Source organism: Platalea leucorodia, assembly GCF_965183815.1.
Source record: "Platalea leucorodia genome assembly, chromosome: 2".
Lineage (NCBI taxonomy): Eukaryota > Metazoa > Chordata > Aves > Pelecaniformes > Threskiornithidae > Platalea > Platalea leucorodia.
Window position 1 is genome coordinate 72,352,079 of NC_138824.1, and position 17,744 is coordinate 72,369,822.

Below are 17,744 nucleotides of genomic sequence, written 5' to 3' on the forward strand. Positions count from 1 at the left end.
GATATATAAAAAGAAGTTTTTCCAGAAAAGATTTTCAACTGTTTCTTGAGGATTGTCAAAACTCCATGAAATACCTAATTTGTACCTGAGTTTTCCCTGCAGATGTTTTTCAGGACAGAAATTCCTAACTGCATACATTATTTAGCTTGCTGAATTAGATATGAGGGATAAAATTATAGCATGTATGTAAGTTGCAAATGTGGTTATTTAAACAAAAATTACAATTAAAGGTTGGTGTTTAAAGAATTCTGTGGTGAATCTTTTTAACTAATATCATAACCCAATACCTTAGAGTAAAAAGTAATTTAACTCATCCTTTTTCATTCCTTTTTATAAAGAAGTTTCTGCCTCCAGTAATGCCACCTCCTCTAGCGTCCCACTGGGCATACTTCCAAATGTCCCAGTGACATGAGTCTCTTACTTCTCTTAACTTACCACCACCTTCACCATTCAATACATTTCTCTTCATGACCAAAAAACTTTTAACAGAGTTTGTTATCCAGCTGAGATATGGAGTTGTTAAGAGCCGTATCTTTGGAAAGTGGTTAAAAAAGTATACAACTTATGTTCATACCAGGATGCTGTACCCACAGGGGCACCTACAGTCTTTGAGGTGTTGTTTCACAGTGAGTGGATATGAAGCATAAAGCTTGTTTTCTCCCAGTAGGGTCCAGTGCATCCTCTCTCTTCCTACTTGCTTAAAATAAAATAATATACGTGAGTCTTTTGGGGAAGGTTCTCAAATTATTTTCTTCTCCAATGGCAATGGAGCTCTGACAGCTTACTGTGTGCATCAGTTTGTTTATTTTTCAGAGAAGTTATCATCTTTTTACCACTGGGTAGACCAATTCTGTTATTTAATTTAGCTTTCTGGTTATATATTATCACATTTTCTACAGTTAAAATTCAATTTTGAAGTGACTAAATGTACTTCTTCTTAGTGCTTGATTAGCTTCTTACATGCCTTAGTGGTAGAAGGGGTACTACACATACTGCACATTTATAGCTTTATTACACGAAACTATGAACACAGGTGACAGCATGTACAACTTGATTACCTGGAAAACTATGATCACTGTCAGAAATAAATATATTGAAGCTAAAACAGGAGACAAATATTTGCCATCAGGCCCTGGAACATCAAAAATTGGTTTCTTCTTCTCACCATATTGCCATACCCATAGGCCATGACCTGTAGAAGAGTTGAAAGAGAGAAAAATGCAAATTAACTCCAAGGAAAAATGCTTATGATATGAATTTGTTCTTAGAGTTGAGTTACATGGGAAAGTGATATTTGTTTTCAACTGTTCTGCATGACTTCTGAAAAAGGCCCTGAACTCTTTTTTTCTGCCTTGGGATTTGGAGTTTGAGAAAGGGGTTTGTCTGGCTTTAAGGACAGCATGCAAGAGTCATTTCACCAAACTTTATCCAAATAAAAAGTGAGCTGACTAGTCTACATGGGTAGTTTAGGCTCTTTCTGTAATCAGTACAGAAATAAAGACTTCTTTAGAAAGTAATTCATTTCAGTGATATTCACTGTGTTAAAATAGAACTCCATTGACTACACTAGGCATATCACTAGCCAGCCATCACTAAACTACTTTCAGCTGGATAAAGTCAGAAGAGACTTCAGTCTTACTGTGTGAATCTTACCCACCACGTCTACAGAACTAACGAAATAACAGTATCAGAAGAGTCAAGAGCATGGAAGCTGAGGAACTAAGAACAGAATAAATTCTCAGCCTTGTTGAAAATCATTTTTATTGTGCTGATAACTAAATAAAGATAAGGTTATTATTATTACTTTGGAAAAATGACATTGTTATTGAAGAGACAGAAAGTTGCCTTTTTAGGTACAGCACTCAGATTTGCAGTCCTAAAAGACCTAAAATGGTATGCCTGATGTTTTTAAGGTTAAAACCAATGAAGAGTTCCCCCATGATAAGAAGCATTCAAACTATCTTCACTATATGTCAGAAATCAGAAAAAAAGGACACAGGCCTACTTTAAAAGTAATCTTTTGTAAGCCACATCTAACAAGGTCCTATACATCTTGATACATAAAACCAGCACCGAACTCTTAAAAAATAAAAACAATACTTAAGCCAAGTGAGCAGATTATTTTGTCGCTGTACTACCAATACGAGCATATCACCATACTGATGTCTTTATTCATGTCTATATTTTTATTCTTGAGAGCAAAAACTGGAAGCCCCACACTAAGAATGACCTACATCAACACTTGTTTTATAAATATCCTGACTCAGATTTTCAAAAGAATTAGTTAAGTGTGGTACCTCCACTTATACTTTCTTGACAGAAGGTACAAAACTTGCCTGACTCTTACAGAACACAGCTTTGCATGTCTTGAAGGCACCTCTGGTTTCCAAGGGCTCAAGCAAATTTCTTTCCAGCTGTTTTTGGTTGTTAGCACCTCCAGCAGTTTGCTCTGGCCCTCTGCTGGTGGTTTCTAGCCTTGCAGCAGAAGTGACAGACAGGAAGGCATATGTGTCACCTACTGTGTGCCACCTCCTGCCATTCGCATTAATGCAGCTCGGGAGTCTCAGCCGAACTGAAGCCACTGCAGCACACCCCGCTGCTGCTGCTCTGCGGGCAGCACCTCGGATGCAGTGGCAGAGGGGACAGCTGCAGGCAGTGACTCCCTGCAATTAAGCCCACCGTGGCACTTCAGCCCTGAGGACTGGGCTCCCCAACACTGAGACACTACAAAGGAGTGTCATGAACTCAGTGGAAACAAATATGCTGGCTGATTCACAGCTGGAAAAACTCATCTTTAAGCAGCATTTAACAATACCTGGAAAAAGGCACACAGAGACATATTAAAATGGCATAAGATTGTTATTAAACTACACCATGGTTGTTAGGAAACGTTCTGGTGTTTATGCCGTATGACTCACACACAAACATTACAGAACACACAAACATTAAGGATATGGAATTCATATGCCATATATAAAGAATCATTTTGGGTGCCAAACGTAAAACTCAATTCTTTCTCACAAGTGAATAGAAAAATGGCCTGAAGAGTATTAACCTGAACCTCAGCATTTCATCCATGAAGTCTAGAGAGTCTTCTGCTTGGATTTATGCAGATTTAGACTTTTATTTATTTCTTCTATGTTAAAGCTGCAGCCTCAGGGACTGTGTGTCAATGATGTGGTACACTGTGCCTTTGATTTAATAAATAGTATTGGGGAATAGCACTGTGCTAATTATGTTTATTCTCTGCTCATAAATTACTTTGTTGACTGATTAATGGCATGTTACACTCTAACACCTGTAATTTTGAGGGGAATACATATAAAGTGGCTTCTTTTGGACTTGACATTTTTGGATGCTATTAAGGGTAGTAGAATCTAAGCCTTCAGATCTCTGGTACTAATAGCATGTACTTGATTGATACTAAGAAGCTATTTAGATGAGCTTATATTTCAAAGAAGAAAACACAACAAAAATTGGACAGTATGGAGGCAGCTTTATGGATTTCATGTTTTGGCAGATACATATGTTTTTGATAAAGCTAAGCGCATGAATCCCAAGAGAGTCTGATACTTAAGGTTCTACTTTTAAAGAGCACTTACCGATGGCAGAAAACAAACACATGATTAGAAGTATGAGGACACACCAAAGGACATCGGCATTCATCTGTCTTTCAAGCTTACTGCGTTTGTAACGGGGTCCATTATTATTTAACAAAGCTTTGGTCTCATGCCCTGCAGAAGCAATTACACCAAATGATGTCATATGGATTTTTGTTATTATTTTAAGGAAGCTATAAAAAGGCGGTATGCCTCGTCACACAGAAAAACAGCTTTTACCTGCATAGATTACTATTCCTGCAACCTCTTCTGTATTTCTAATGGTACATCCACGTAACAAAAGATTTTCTTTGAACAGCCCATCCTTTTTTCCACTTTTATGTATACTGCAGAAAATTTAAAAACAGAACAAAGCACGGCATGTCAAAACATTAAGCTTGTTAAATCATCTATTCTGTAATATGACAAGGCCAGGAAATGTCTTCAAAGTTTAAGAAGTTTTGTCAACCTGATGGTGAAATATTTCCTTAGATCTTCCTTCTGGGAAGATTGTCTGGCTGACTTTGAAAACTGAGAATACCTACCCAAGAATCCCAGACAGGCAGCACCCCAGCTGGAGCACTACCAGTTGCTGTTGGATATACAAACATACTGGACAAATGCTCACTAGAGATACACAGGCCAAATCTACAGCATGTGTGCAGCCTATCTAATGCTTTGAAAATGCATCGGACTTTCTGTGCATGTGATCACAGTTAATCCAGTCCACCTAAGAGCAGCTGTGTAGCGCATATGATTAACCCACTATTCACATGTTCTTAGGAAATTGGTGAAATTGGGAAAGGACTGTGCTTCAGAAGCAGTGATACTAAGGAAGATGTGCCAGGGATAATATGCATCAGTTCAGTGAAAAAGAAAGGAAAACAATTCCATGTGTTCATCAGTAAGAACAAGAGAAATTCCTTTCAGAAGTGTCTCACCGACTCTCTAAGAAAGACGAAAGTGCCTGCGCCCTGGTGATTCTTGTTGGCTAGCACCAAAATATATGAGAAAAATGGAACAAAGTAACATTTCCACTACAACTTATTGTCTGGTGTGTATGGACTGACTCAAATTTCAGCTGATAGAAACACAGAAAACAGCCTTATGAGAATTAACAGTCACCAGGGAAATGCTAAACAATAATGACAACAATTAAAAAATAGCATTAGAATGTTTTCACACGTAAACAAGACAAAACAAATAATAATTTCAAACCTCTTCTAAATGAATAAAATTAAATTTAATCAACTGCAGTATCCCAATGCCTCGGAGAAGATTAAAGCAAAGTCTGAAATGTTTAGATGTTCTGCCTTCACTTGCAGGGCATCACACTTCCAGTCTAAAAAATAGACTGCAATAAAAAACTAGTAAAAGCTGGGAGTTCAAGAGAAATCCTGGAAAAGCACATGTGCTATACTAAAATTAACATTGTGCTGTTGCAACGTTGAATTTTATGGCTACCTGGATTTGAGCATTTCAAGTCCTGTGTCCCCCAAAATCTGCAAACTGGCTTAAAATTGTGCCTTTTATAAAAAGGTGGAGTTCTTTTTATTTGCTTCTATTTTCTAAGCCTTCACACCTGGGTTATATCTCCATGCTTTTATCTGATTGTTAGAATTTTTTTCTAAATGAGGACCAAAATTCTAACTTTAGCACACGCTTCTAGGATCTCAGGCCTGAAGAAATATCATAGAATCATAGAATGCTTTGGGATGGAAGGGACATTTAAAGGTCATCTAGGCCAACCCCCCTGCAACTGGCAGGGACATCTACAACTAGATCAGGTTGCTCAGAGCCCCATCCAGCCTGGCCTTGAATGTTTCCAAGGATGGGGCATCTACTGCCTCTCTGGGCAACCCCTTCCAGTGTTTTACTACCCTCACTGTAAAAAATTTCTTCCTTGTATCTAGTCTGAATCTACCCTCTTTTAGTTTAAAACCATTACCCCTTGTCTTATCACTACTGGCCCTGATAAAAAGTCTGTCCCCCCATCTTTCTTATAAGCCCCCTTTAAGCACTGAAAGGATATATCAAATGTCCTGAGACCTGCAAGAAGAAAAGATTCACATTGGTGACTCCTTTGTACTCTTCCCCAGCCTAGTAGGACTACTTGCAGATTGTGCCGTTATGCTTGTTTTGCTATGTAGCCTCTAGTCAATGCTCTTAGTCAGTAGAATATACCCATAAATAATATATATATACATTCATACATATGTATATATATAGACACATATACACAGTCCTTTTTAGTTCAGTACAATATATTATACCGTCTCCCTGCTCAAAAAATATAAATTAAAAGCACTGGTGGTTCAACAGGTATGCTTATCACTGTAGGGATGGAGAAGTGGTGGGTTTGACAGCTGAGGTAGCTGCAGCAGTGATAACATCTGACTAGAGATCAGAAACAAACAGAGAAGGAAGGAAGTAGATAACATCAAGTTTGTGAGTCTGATACAAACATGAAGTTGTTTTTTTTTTTTTTTTTTTAATCAGGAGAGAACTTCCCCTGCTCAGCCCATCCTCTCTACTGGCCTCAGATACAAGAGCAGAGCAAACCTCCTTAACCCACTGCCTCACCTTTTGCAAAAGGAGCTTCAAAAACTGGGGGGCTGCCCAACAGCCCTCTTGCAGTATGCCAACAGGTGTAAGCACTGCTTGCCAGCTGGAGAATTAACCAAATTTGCCTGGGCTTAAACTGTGGAAGTAATTTCTTAATGATTCAATACTGTAGAAATTATACTACGACCAGGATTCTGCCATTCCTCTGCTTTTTAAGGCTGAATTCTACATTAGCCTTTCTCGTAAATCATGAGGATGTTAGTCTGAATTTCCAATAAAGTCTCCAAATGATGGTTGATTCCTGTTACTAAATGGGACTTTTTAAAGATAAATCTACTTAAGAAGTAATTGCTCTGGCTTATAATTTTACAGCCTTCATCAATTCTTTACACTAGACAGTAACAATGGACTGTGACAGGTATATTGTACATGGCAATCTTTTATATACAATTACTTGTGTAAGTGTTCTACACAACTATGTATTTGTTCTTACTGTCTTAGCTTATACGACATCTGAACCTGCTCCATAGCAATGGTGCAACATCTGAAGTTAACCTGTAGGTGCCAAGATCCCCAATGAGGGCAGCCTCACCCACAGAACGAGCCTTCCCACCACAACTCATCTTATCCTTACAAGCGTTTGGTACTGCTTTTTACTTTTGCATATCCAAATGAAGTCAATCAACTCACCTGTTGCTCACCAGACCTTTAGAAAACATGGGTGAAATAAAAATCTGGGAGAAAGAAGCTGGCAGGGGCTGGAGGAAACTAATTGTTTCCTTCTTGTCTGTACTCACTCCCAGTGACTCACTAACAGAACATACATATAAGGCAATTGGGCACTGATGATGAAGAAAAAGTTACAGACATAAAAGTCTGGATTAAAAAATAATGACAACTAGAGGTAGATACAACTGCTCACTTTGATAACAAACCTGCCAAGGCTATAACTTTATGTCCCGGTGAAGAGATGGCTGAGATCCCATTTCTAGCCCTGCAGAGTTATAAACCTTAAGCTTGTTACAGAGGCTGAACAGTCTGTTTTTCCTCTTTCTGGATTCAGGCCAGTATAACTTTGGAGGCAAAGAAGGAAACTTTTCTCTGTCAGTATTTAAAACAGTGGCCAGCTGAAGCTGCTCAGACGCCTGGAACGCGAAGGCTAACCCGCAAGGAAACGCACTGGCGAGTGCAGGTGCAACGCTCTTTTTCTCTGCAATTTCTCTCATGGATGACACCGCAAATATGCAGTATCTAAACATTTAAAATACACATGCACCATGAGTTAGGAGAAATGGGCAGACCAGATGCAGTTAGCTACTACTTTGCTACAGCACTCTGGAAGTTTGTGTAGAAATAAGTCTCCTTGTTTAATACAGCAATGCAAAAATAAGTCTGATGGTAGCTCACTTCAGCCTTCTATTACCTTTTTCTTTGTTACGTGTTTACCAGCATGAGATAACAAGGTGACATATCAAAACTGTATTCAAAAGAGAGTATTTTCTTTCACTCGCTGGTTTCTCAAGTGTCTTACAAAGCAAATGGTAGAGCTGGCATTACTTTCCAAGTGCTTGACACTCCCAAAGAAAATATTCAACAATCTTAAACATAGTCTCAGCACACATCATCAGTCAGAATCTTCCTGACTCTCAATTCTGATGAAACAGTCTAGGTTTTGGTTTTTTTCCAGAAGGGGTGGTGTCACTATAGCACACTAAAGAGACATCACTGTATAGATTTATACATGTTTTGTCTTAAAAAAATTGTAACATGATTTTATATTAATTTGGTTTTGTTATCTTATGACAAGTTTTGAAACAGAAATACACACATGTGTTCATGTTATTATAATTCCTTGCTATACTTATTTTGGTATGACCAGATAAAGTTTTCTGTTCTTGTCTAATAATAAAATTTTTACTTTCAGAGAAAAGCTGAAAAAACAGAATGCCAACTAATACTTCTCCTTTTCATTTGCCTCCACCCCCAAAAAAAGCTAGAGACAAGATTTTAAAGCCCATTTTGTTATTTTTGGAACCTGGCATGGGATTTTTGAATGTTTGCCATGCATACTGTACATAATCTGGCTAGACCCAGACAGGCAGGAGGCATGTTAGGTTTTATTCCATTCTTTTTACACAGAAGACTTCTTATAGGGGAAATAAAAATGAGGAAATATGCTTGGGATATCGGAGGGTGCAGAAAATGCAAAACAATATTAAAGCAAGCTGAGTAGAACCGGTAGTCTGCCTGTCCGTCTGCAGACCCAGACTGTGTTCAATGCAGGTTGTGCCAATATAAGTGAAGAAGTCATATGTAGTAACGTGCTCTCTACACTTTTGCAGATATAGGATAGGGTCAGGCCCATCTCAATGCATTTTACAATGTTTTTGTGATTTTTTATTATCATGTCTCCTTTTACCCTGGCCTGCCTGTGCTACATTGGCTACCTATAGTGATCACATTTCAGAACAACTGTGGGGAACAGAATTTTTATGTTTACAACACAAACACACACACACACACACACGCAAATATTTCTATTCCCCAAAAGACTGGTCAGCACAGACATTAGAACCAAAGGAGCTCTTCATATTTCAAACAGAAAAAATATAATCAAAACTGGAAACTTATGAAGTGGTCAAAACTTCAAGCAAAACTTTGACAGTAATGTCGCAGCACAGCTTTTACATATGGATCTCTTGAAAGTCTACTATTTCATAGCATCCCTATTTAAATATCTCAGCAACATTTCTTTTCAGCTGAGCTATTATTAGCTGGGAGCTATCTGAACCCTTTTTTCAAGCAGTGACTACTGGTAAGATTACGAACAAGAGTGAAGATCTGAGTTTGACATGGCAATGGTATGTTTCAATTCAGATGTGCTAATTACTATTCATCTTGCTAATGTGTGATTTGAAACAGACCCATGATTTCATGATACTAATGAAGGAAATCTAAAAAGAGGGGGAAAAAAGCATTCTCCTGTGATAAATTAGGAGACCGAGAGTTTATTTATTGAGGGGCTGGTCCCCGCTCTTTACTTCAATCGCTCCATGGTCCTTTAGTTGTAAATCTCTTGCAGCATAGCTGATGAGACCTGGATGCTTTCTGCCAGATTCAAAACTGATGTCTTGGCTTTTTGCTGTGCCAAAATATATTCACATCATTTGTGAAACATTAAAATATAAAGAAGATTAAACAGCATCAATATTGAACAACAGTCTGCCAAAAGGTACTACCATGTTTTTTGCTACATAATTCAAATGGTTCTGTAACTTACATGCTACAGACATTTTCCACATTGAGTACATAAGTAAATACATAATGAAAGACAAATTTATGCATATCTTCTACAGTATTCAACCTCTGCTCAATATTTGGGGACTAAGATTCACACACATGAAGTGTGCTAAAAAAGCTGCCAAATTTTCCATTTCCATATCTGGCAATGTCATTTCTGCAGTAGATCAGGCTCTCTATTAATGTAGACAGTTATACACCCTCGTGCAGTAATGTCTAATACTAAACTTTTATCTTTACATGAACTGTAGGGCTTTGTGCTGCTAAATAAAGGAACACATTTTCCCACACTACGACTTGATGTACTTTCAAAAAAGCTATCCTGACTTACACCAGTTGACAGTACATCCTACACAATCTGTGACATCTGAGAGTAGTAACTGAGGTGGTAAATAGCATCACTATAAAAAACTCCCCAAGCTCCAGCAATTTACCTTGTGCCATTTACGCGATTCAGTACTGCTTATCACTCCTAATCAGTATGGGTAATAAATCATTGTATTCTAAACAGAATTAGTGTCTGTTTAACTCTCTTCATTAAAATTTAGACAAAAATTAAATATCCTGGGCTCTCACTCCGCATGTGGTTACAGATTGTAGAAGAATAAGTCATGCAAGAGTGCATCTCCTATGTCACCCCTATTGGCATGCCTACACACTAGAGTCTTGGCTATGTTAGAAGCAAAGTGCTTTGCACATACTACAACATTTGCTTCTGAGCAGGAATGAGTGGCCAGAGATGAGCACCCTGTTAATGCAGTTTTGTTTGTTTAGAATTACATCAAGTGGCCATAGGTGATTCTGTGTGGTAATGTACAAGCACATCGTGTGAGCCAATTGTTTTTTCTGAATGAGAGGAAAGGAATACTGCCATAGCTGGAAAAATATCTGTTTCGCCTTCTGATTTTCCTCAATGACACTTACAGTAAAAGAAACATCAAACAGACCCATCTTCATAAAAGCAGCATACAACAGATTGTTTGTTTGTTGGCTCTACTGGACCAGTTTTCTATTTCCTCCCATTTCCAGATGGGCTTTTTTGACATATGGAAGGAAGGAAAGGGAGAAGAGCGTCTGTAACTGCACTGCTTCATGCGTTCATTTCTGGAGTGTAAGCTGATCAAAGCTAACAACTAAATCCATCCTAAGGAATGGAACCGTGAGGCTCCCATCTCACCCTGAAGTGAGGATCCTCTAAAGGACCCTTGAATATGCAGTCCTATTTAGATGTGATGCTGATGGAACTTACAGAACACAGCTCAAAACAAACCAGCATTTATTTTATTCTGTATTAGAGAAAAGGAGTGTATACCGAAGGATATTATATGAAATACTCACATGTAACCTCGAAACCTACTTAAGTCATTGTTTGGCTTCTCACATTCAATGACACTGGTGAACTTCAAGGGGTCAAATTCTGAGTCCTGGAATAATAAAAGTGTTAATTACTTAGGGCAAAGACTTGCAAATTATAGCCAAAATCGCTTTCTTTTCTAGTTTTCATAATATATTAATGTCCAGTTTTTTTCAAAAGCAATCAAATGAATGACACTGACCACTGGCACTGAAAATCAAAGGGACCTGGGCACCAAAATTCCTTAGATGCCTTTCAAAACCTCCCTTACAAGGATGACTGTTTTGTTCTGCAAGTGGAAGAATATGAGTTTCTAAAAGCATTAGATAAAAGATGCCAAGCCCAGAAGTCAAATTAATTTGGTCTGGAGTGGAAAAATGAAATTTATCTGGGAAGGCTCAAAATATTCAATAGTATCACTATCCTTCACGTTCAGTGAAGCTACTGAAAATCTAGGACAACATAAGTCAATATACTGCCAATTATGAAAAAGCTAATCTTAATTGCTTTATGCAACACAGATAAATTAATCTATTACAGTAAATTACACACATATAGCAGAATAACTTTTTCCTAATTAACACTTAAAAACCTTCTTGATTCTCTAGCTCATTAGTCTGAAGCTGGTATTTTTGCTGACTATATATGTTTACCTGTAGTTACCACCTTGTTGGGTCTGAGGAAAAACATCCTATTGCAGCATAATTACTTGATTTTGTTAAATAAAAATAAAGGTTCTCCCTTCTTTGCCAGACCAAACAAACTATGCAGTGAAATCAGAGATACCCAGTCCTGGTGCTGCTGAGAAGGCTGTTTGTCTCCATCAATGAGGACTACCTTTAGAAAACTGCTTTGCACACCATTTGAATGAAAGAACCAATTGTGAATTATTATGTTATTAAGCTTGCAACAATGATAACATTGCAAATGTTATGCTTTATAACGGATTTGCTGAGCAGCTGTAGACCCCAACCACTACTTTTTAGAACACACTATCGGAATAGCTGACTGAGAATCAGTAACCAAAGGACAGACACAATCTTATTGCCAGCTTCTCTGAAACATGCAGGTGTCTCTATTTTTTTGATATTGACCCTGTTCAGAAGAGGTGAAAGAAACTAGATTTTAAGAAAGAGATAAAAGAAACTAGAGGATATGTCAGCATCACCATCAACACCCTCCTTCATTTTTCTACCAGTTACACCTGGAAGACAGACAGACTTACAGTATATAGGAGACAATGCAAACCACCCACACCTGACACTTTTGGAAACCTTTCCTGCATTTTTCAAGAAACAAGAGATGATAAAGAGAACCGTGAAGATGGGCTGTCACTTAGAGACAGCTACAGCCTACTGGAGGAAAGAATCACTTTTATATGCAGAATTCAGCTTGTAAACAAGGTGGTGGGGGGGAAAGGAGTAAAAACAAAGGACAGCTCTGAGCAAAGAAGATTGGTATGCTAAGAATCAGACTCTCTAAAATATGTCAAAGTTGGCAGTCAAGTACCTGAGCCTTAGCAAGAAATTCAGATGGCCTTCTCAGCACCAAATACTGTTGGTATTTAAGCTCATTAGATATTTCTCCTGGTCAGCCTTAAATTTCTCTACGTGACTGAAGTTTGATGCTGGGATTGCTCGGAAGTACCTAGTTCTACAGAGGCACCTAAGACATCATTAGGCTGTAGAATGGGGCAGATACTGTAAAGCCACACGTTCACCTCCTTTAACCCTTGTTCCTCAGCTTCTCACTTCAGACAGGCCCAGACACCAGCAGTCACAAGGAAGGAATCACTGGCTAGAACAGACATCACGAAGCTTTCAGGCCTTGACATCTGGAATCTGTCACCACAGCTCCTAAACTGTACACTCTGCCTGTGTCCTTGCCTCTGGCAGTCAAAGGTTCACATTACAGAGACACTGTACTAGCAACCAGTGCTACCTGGCAGCTGTCTTTACTTGAGCTGCTTGGAGAAGGTGAGGTTCTCCTAAGTCACAGCAAAGCTTGTTGTGCTGGGAAACCCTGTGTTCTCTATGAAACACCTGCTCTGCTGCCCCAGAAGATGATCCTTTTCCTTCCTTGCCCCAGTATGTTCCTTGGCAGGAAAAAAAAAAAAGGTACAGGAAAAATAATCTACAAACATTGTTCAAGGTGTTTCAATAATATACTGTCTGTCTGCCTAAGTATTATGCTAAAGAAGAGTCACCACTGTAGCTTAAATTGCATTTGTAAATTGGAGGGAAAAGACTGTAACAGGAAACATTTCTTGTCTTTTTATTATAACATACTATATATAATTAATACAGTTAATTTAGCACAAATTTTTATTCAGTGGTCTTAAAAAAAGAAAAGAAAGAAATCTTAACATCTTTGATGAATGCCCCTGAGGGAATCCTAGACACATCTAATAACAAAACCCAATGCAATCAAATGCAGGTTTTCTGTGGCTGCTGAACTTAGCAGAGAGAGCATGGTTTCAGTGCTGTACAGACACCGTAACTTCTAGAGCAACTGGAAGTTTGCAGACTGAATTCCCTTTCTGCTAAGAAAGCCTGCCAGCAAAGCCAGCGACTTTACAAATAGGAAGAAAAAAATCTACTCAAAATCTAGAGCTAAAGTCTTCACAGAAAAGAAAGATCTTATCAAGATCAGAAAGGACTAAACCTACCCGACTTCCCCATCACTACCAAGCAACATAGTCCTTCTCCCTCCTGTTTGTTGGATTCTTTTCATTTATGACTCAGTTTTGGAACTAAAAGTCCTTTATCGTTAAATCTAACCGTCTGTGTATTTGTGTTCTGTTACAATTAACTTGAAATATGTGATTATGGTCTTTAACCAGATAATATCTGGGAGGGGAGAAAATCCAATTAGAATAGTAGTTTACGTAAGGGAACAAAGCTGCTGAATTCTGATTTATGGCAAAAGCTCTTTGTTTTATTAATAGATCAAATAGCTCCATCTCTTCCCTGTGAAATGGAAGTGTAGATATACACTGTATATTACAGATGATGACACTGTTTTGATGTGAAAATGCCTTTTGGTAAATGAATGAACAAATACGTTAAACACTGCCTGTGTGTGACTGCTTTCAGTGGTTATAAAGAAGCACAAAGTTAACATAAAATTTCACAATGATCAAAGTTTTGTTCCTTTTTATGCTGATACCTACACTTCAGCAGCAAATGAAACATAAACTGTGATGATGTTCTCATGTATTAGCAGCTAAGAGATGCTGCAGCTAGACAGAAGTCAAAGCCAAAAGTGTTGCTTTTACAGTGCATGAATCATGATTTGTGCTGTTTTCTGGGTAAAAGTCCATGAAAAAAAAATTCTCCACCACTACCTTTAATTTTTCTCTTACAGTGAATTTATGCATCGCTGTTAAGACACAGAAAACAAGATCAAAATATGGTCAAAAATAGCACTTCCCCAGACCTTTGTGCAGCAGTCATCTGATGTGCCTGATTTTCAGTGGCTTACTCCCCACTTACAGAACTGCTGGGCATTAAAGCTGTCCCAGCCTCAAGAGGGATGAAAAGCTCCATGCCTAGACAGACTGCAATCTGAATTGAGGCTTTCCAGTGCCTAATTTCCCTAAAAACTTGACTTGTTTGGTGTTCTCATGGTCTCCCAGTGCACATTAACAAGACCAGGTCACTCACAAAAAGCAGCTGGAGCCATTTTTTTCTGTTCTGAAGGTATGTAATGGTGTCATATTTATTACACGGTATCTCTGCATGTCTCCCAGACTTGTGCCTTGTGGACTGCTGATTTGAAAAACTGACTTTCTGGTTGATACAAACCTGAGAGATATTCACTGATTGCAAATAAGTTCCCTAGAGTATTTCACTAAACTGCTGGATGGCAAAGACCAGGGCTAAATTCTGTTCATGTCAGTCAGATTTTTCTGTTAAACAACCTGTTTTCCCTTTGCTACAATGTAAATTTGAATTGCCATCACTAATTCTAAGGATGAGTTCCTGTAAAACATAAGTAAGGCAAAATATCTTGCTTACGCTTAAGGCAGAGTTCTTACTACCAGGTAGGGCTTAATTTGGAGCACAGACTGGTCATTGTTAAGATGTCACAGAAAAACTGTGCTTGAAAGGATACATGAAGGTCACCTGGAGAAACGAGAAATCTCAATGAAGGGCCAGAAATTATTATACTAGTTTCAGTGAGTGCCGACTTTGAAAAAAGCCAACATGAATACCACATGCGTCAAAGTCCAAGCAAAGTCAAGCACATCCAATTACTTTAACAGAAAAGAAGAAACAGCAACTAGAACTCAAAAGTTTCTACTCCTGCATCAACACTTTATGGCTGCACACAATCACATTCCCACTTGTGCTCTCTCCCTCCAGGCCAATCAACCTCAAATTCTCTGAAATGGTTAAAGAGCAACAGTATGAGAGATGGATGATATTTAGGAATCAAGAAAGAAATGAAAATTTGGCTTCCATGAAGCTGAAAAGGGAACTGAACCCTTGTTTCGCTTTGTTTTGAGCAAATGGGACTAGTGTAAACCTCTCTGCTCATGTTATTCACACTATCTTAGCACTTGCAGGCTCTAAAAAATTAGTACCTGCAGCCTTTTCCAAATGTTAGGTATTGCCCCTGCTTTTTTGACAATGTAAGCACAGATACAAACGCTATTCATACGGGCTCTGGTTTGGTTCTCTGCTGGTCTTTCAGATGGATGCTGTTCCTCCTGTTGGGTTTGAATTTCACATCACCATCATGGTATCACAGCAGTGTCACTCTACAACAGGGCTCCCAAGCTGTACTGCCTGCACACTGGCAATAGGATGCAAGGTACTTGAAAGAGTAAAAACACAAAATGTGTCTGGTTGCCGTTGCTCTGGAGAATACAGGAGATCGCTGGATGGTTGATAAATGACCACAGGCCTGCACACAGGGGATGAGAAGGTAAAACTGGTGGCATGCCTTGTCCAGTGCTGCCGTGGCCTAGCCGAACACCAGCAACCTGTTGCTGTGACCCCCATGGCACAACACAATTCTTTTTTCTGTGGGTAAGTCCTAACGAGGTCTTGAAAGATGTGAAACAGAGGTTTCAATCATTTCATCCCATATGGTTTGAGAGTTTCAGAAATTCAGAAATAAATAAATACATCATTTTGTCAACCATGAATGAACAAAAACATTCACGTATATCCCCATATTGTGGTTGTTCATACCCTGCTTTCAGAAGGCTTCAGTGACTAAATGTTATCCGCTTCACTGTAGTGGTAAGAATTCTTTCTTACCAATATCATTTTAAAAACAGGTCTTGAAGGTTTCTGCAGTATGAAATGAATGACGCACAAGATACACTGGAAGAATGAAGACCATTTCTTGCTTAACTCTTCTGCCATACTATGTCATATCAAAATGAAAAAAAAAAAAGAAAAAAAAAAGAGGAAAAAAAGGATTTAATTCAATAATAAGAAACTGACTTTCCTCAAATACCTGACTTCACATTTTGATTTTGCCAAAACAGCCTTAGTTCACTGCCTTTCTCTGAAAAAGTGCTGACTTTTTAGGAACTTGTAAGTATTTCTGAAAGGTCGAAACTTGTCAAAAAGACACACAGTGATACTTATATTAGGTATTTTATATACTCAGGGATTCCGCAGAATAAATTTCATTTCTTCAGGAGTCTTCTTGCTAGGAAAATATTTAACACCCTATCCATAAATCCTATTTCTTCCAATTTCTTAAAACTTAGGGAAATTCATTCCTCCTCTAAATGCAGCAGTGGAAAGGCTTATTTTCCTTATGTAAGCAGACTTAGTCAGATTGCAAAAATCTGCTAAATATTGATTCCTTCAAAGCTGAATTTCAAATTAAAGTTAAATTGCAGATGTAAAGGCTTTCGTGACTAGGTTCTAACAATGCTGTACCTATTAAACTTGATCGAGTTCCATTTAAAACAATAAATTAGGTCTGCAATAATTGGGCTGTGTCTCTGGGGGAAGAACAAATGTAGAAGAGAAAAACATAATGGAAAGGTATTTTCTTCAAAATTTTCTTTAAAAAAAACCACTGTCCCTTATTTCTCAGGTCACTATTGACTTATCTCCCTCTGAAAAACTTACATCCTAAAAAGGCAAAGTGTCGAGGGGAAGAAAATGTTACAATGCCTCTTTTACAGAGTGGGAAACCAACAGGTAGATGGATGAAGGAACTACAGAGATCTGTTACAAAAAAAGGAGACTGAATGTAGCTCTCTCCAATGCGACTTTGGAGCTTCAGCTGTAAGATCATTCTGAATCTCTACAGTGAAATGCCAACCTTTCCGACTCTGTTGGCAACCTCACGAAACTGTCATAGCTCAAGAAGCAAAACATGCTGCTCTGCCAAATGAGTTAGTTTGACAATTACACAGTGTTCAAACAACATATTCCCTTTCATTAAGTGCATGTTGTATGGGTGATTTAATGGCCTGCTAGTGATATTAATAATACATAGTTATTAAAATGTTTTCTTTTATTCATCTGCCCTGCTTTACTGCTGCAGAAACCAGAGTTTAATGTTCAGTCCTTCCTTCCAATAGGACAGCATGAGTACACCAGGATGCCCTTGGGTGACAGTGACAGTTACCCGCTTATCACATTGTGTTTACTGGCTATGCTGGGGATCTTATCCAGACTTCTCCCTGTGGTACAATTGCTAGATGAGGGCTCTGGGATTTTTTTTGGCGTGTATGTCTGGAGGAAACAAAAAGGGAGAAATGGAGTCATGGAGATAACTCAAAGGAAATATTTAATAGACAAAAACCTGCCTCAGCGACAAAAATAGCTTTCCAGTTTAAAAGCTTTTAAGTGCAATAAGAACGCATTCTCCTAATGCATTGGTCCATCCTCTTATGCTTTATATAGCAGTATCCTGCATTTACCATATAAAATTATTCTGACCTTTTA

The 17,744-nt window shown here is 38.3% G+C and overlaps 1 protein-coding gene across 1 annotated transcript in view; it reads right to left on the minus strand.

Annotated features, from left to right (window-relative positions):
• Positions 1 to 17,744, minus strand: part of ATP10A (ATPase phospholipid transporting 10A (putative)) — a gene marked incomplete at its 3' end in the record, with an annotated part of 117,149 nt that overhangs the window by 39,184 nt on the left and 60,221 nt on the right. Inside the window, exons 3-4 of the mRNA XM_082336270.1 lie at positions 10,822 to 10,888; positions 1,059 to 1,192 (exon numbers count right to left, since the gene is read on the minus strand). Of these exons, the coding sequence (XP_082192396.1) occupies positions 1,059 to 1,192; positions 10,822 to 10,888 (201 nt within the window). The remainder of the gene's footprint in view (positions 1 to 1,058; positions 1,193 to 10,821; positions 10,889 to 17,744) is intronic.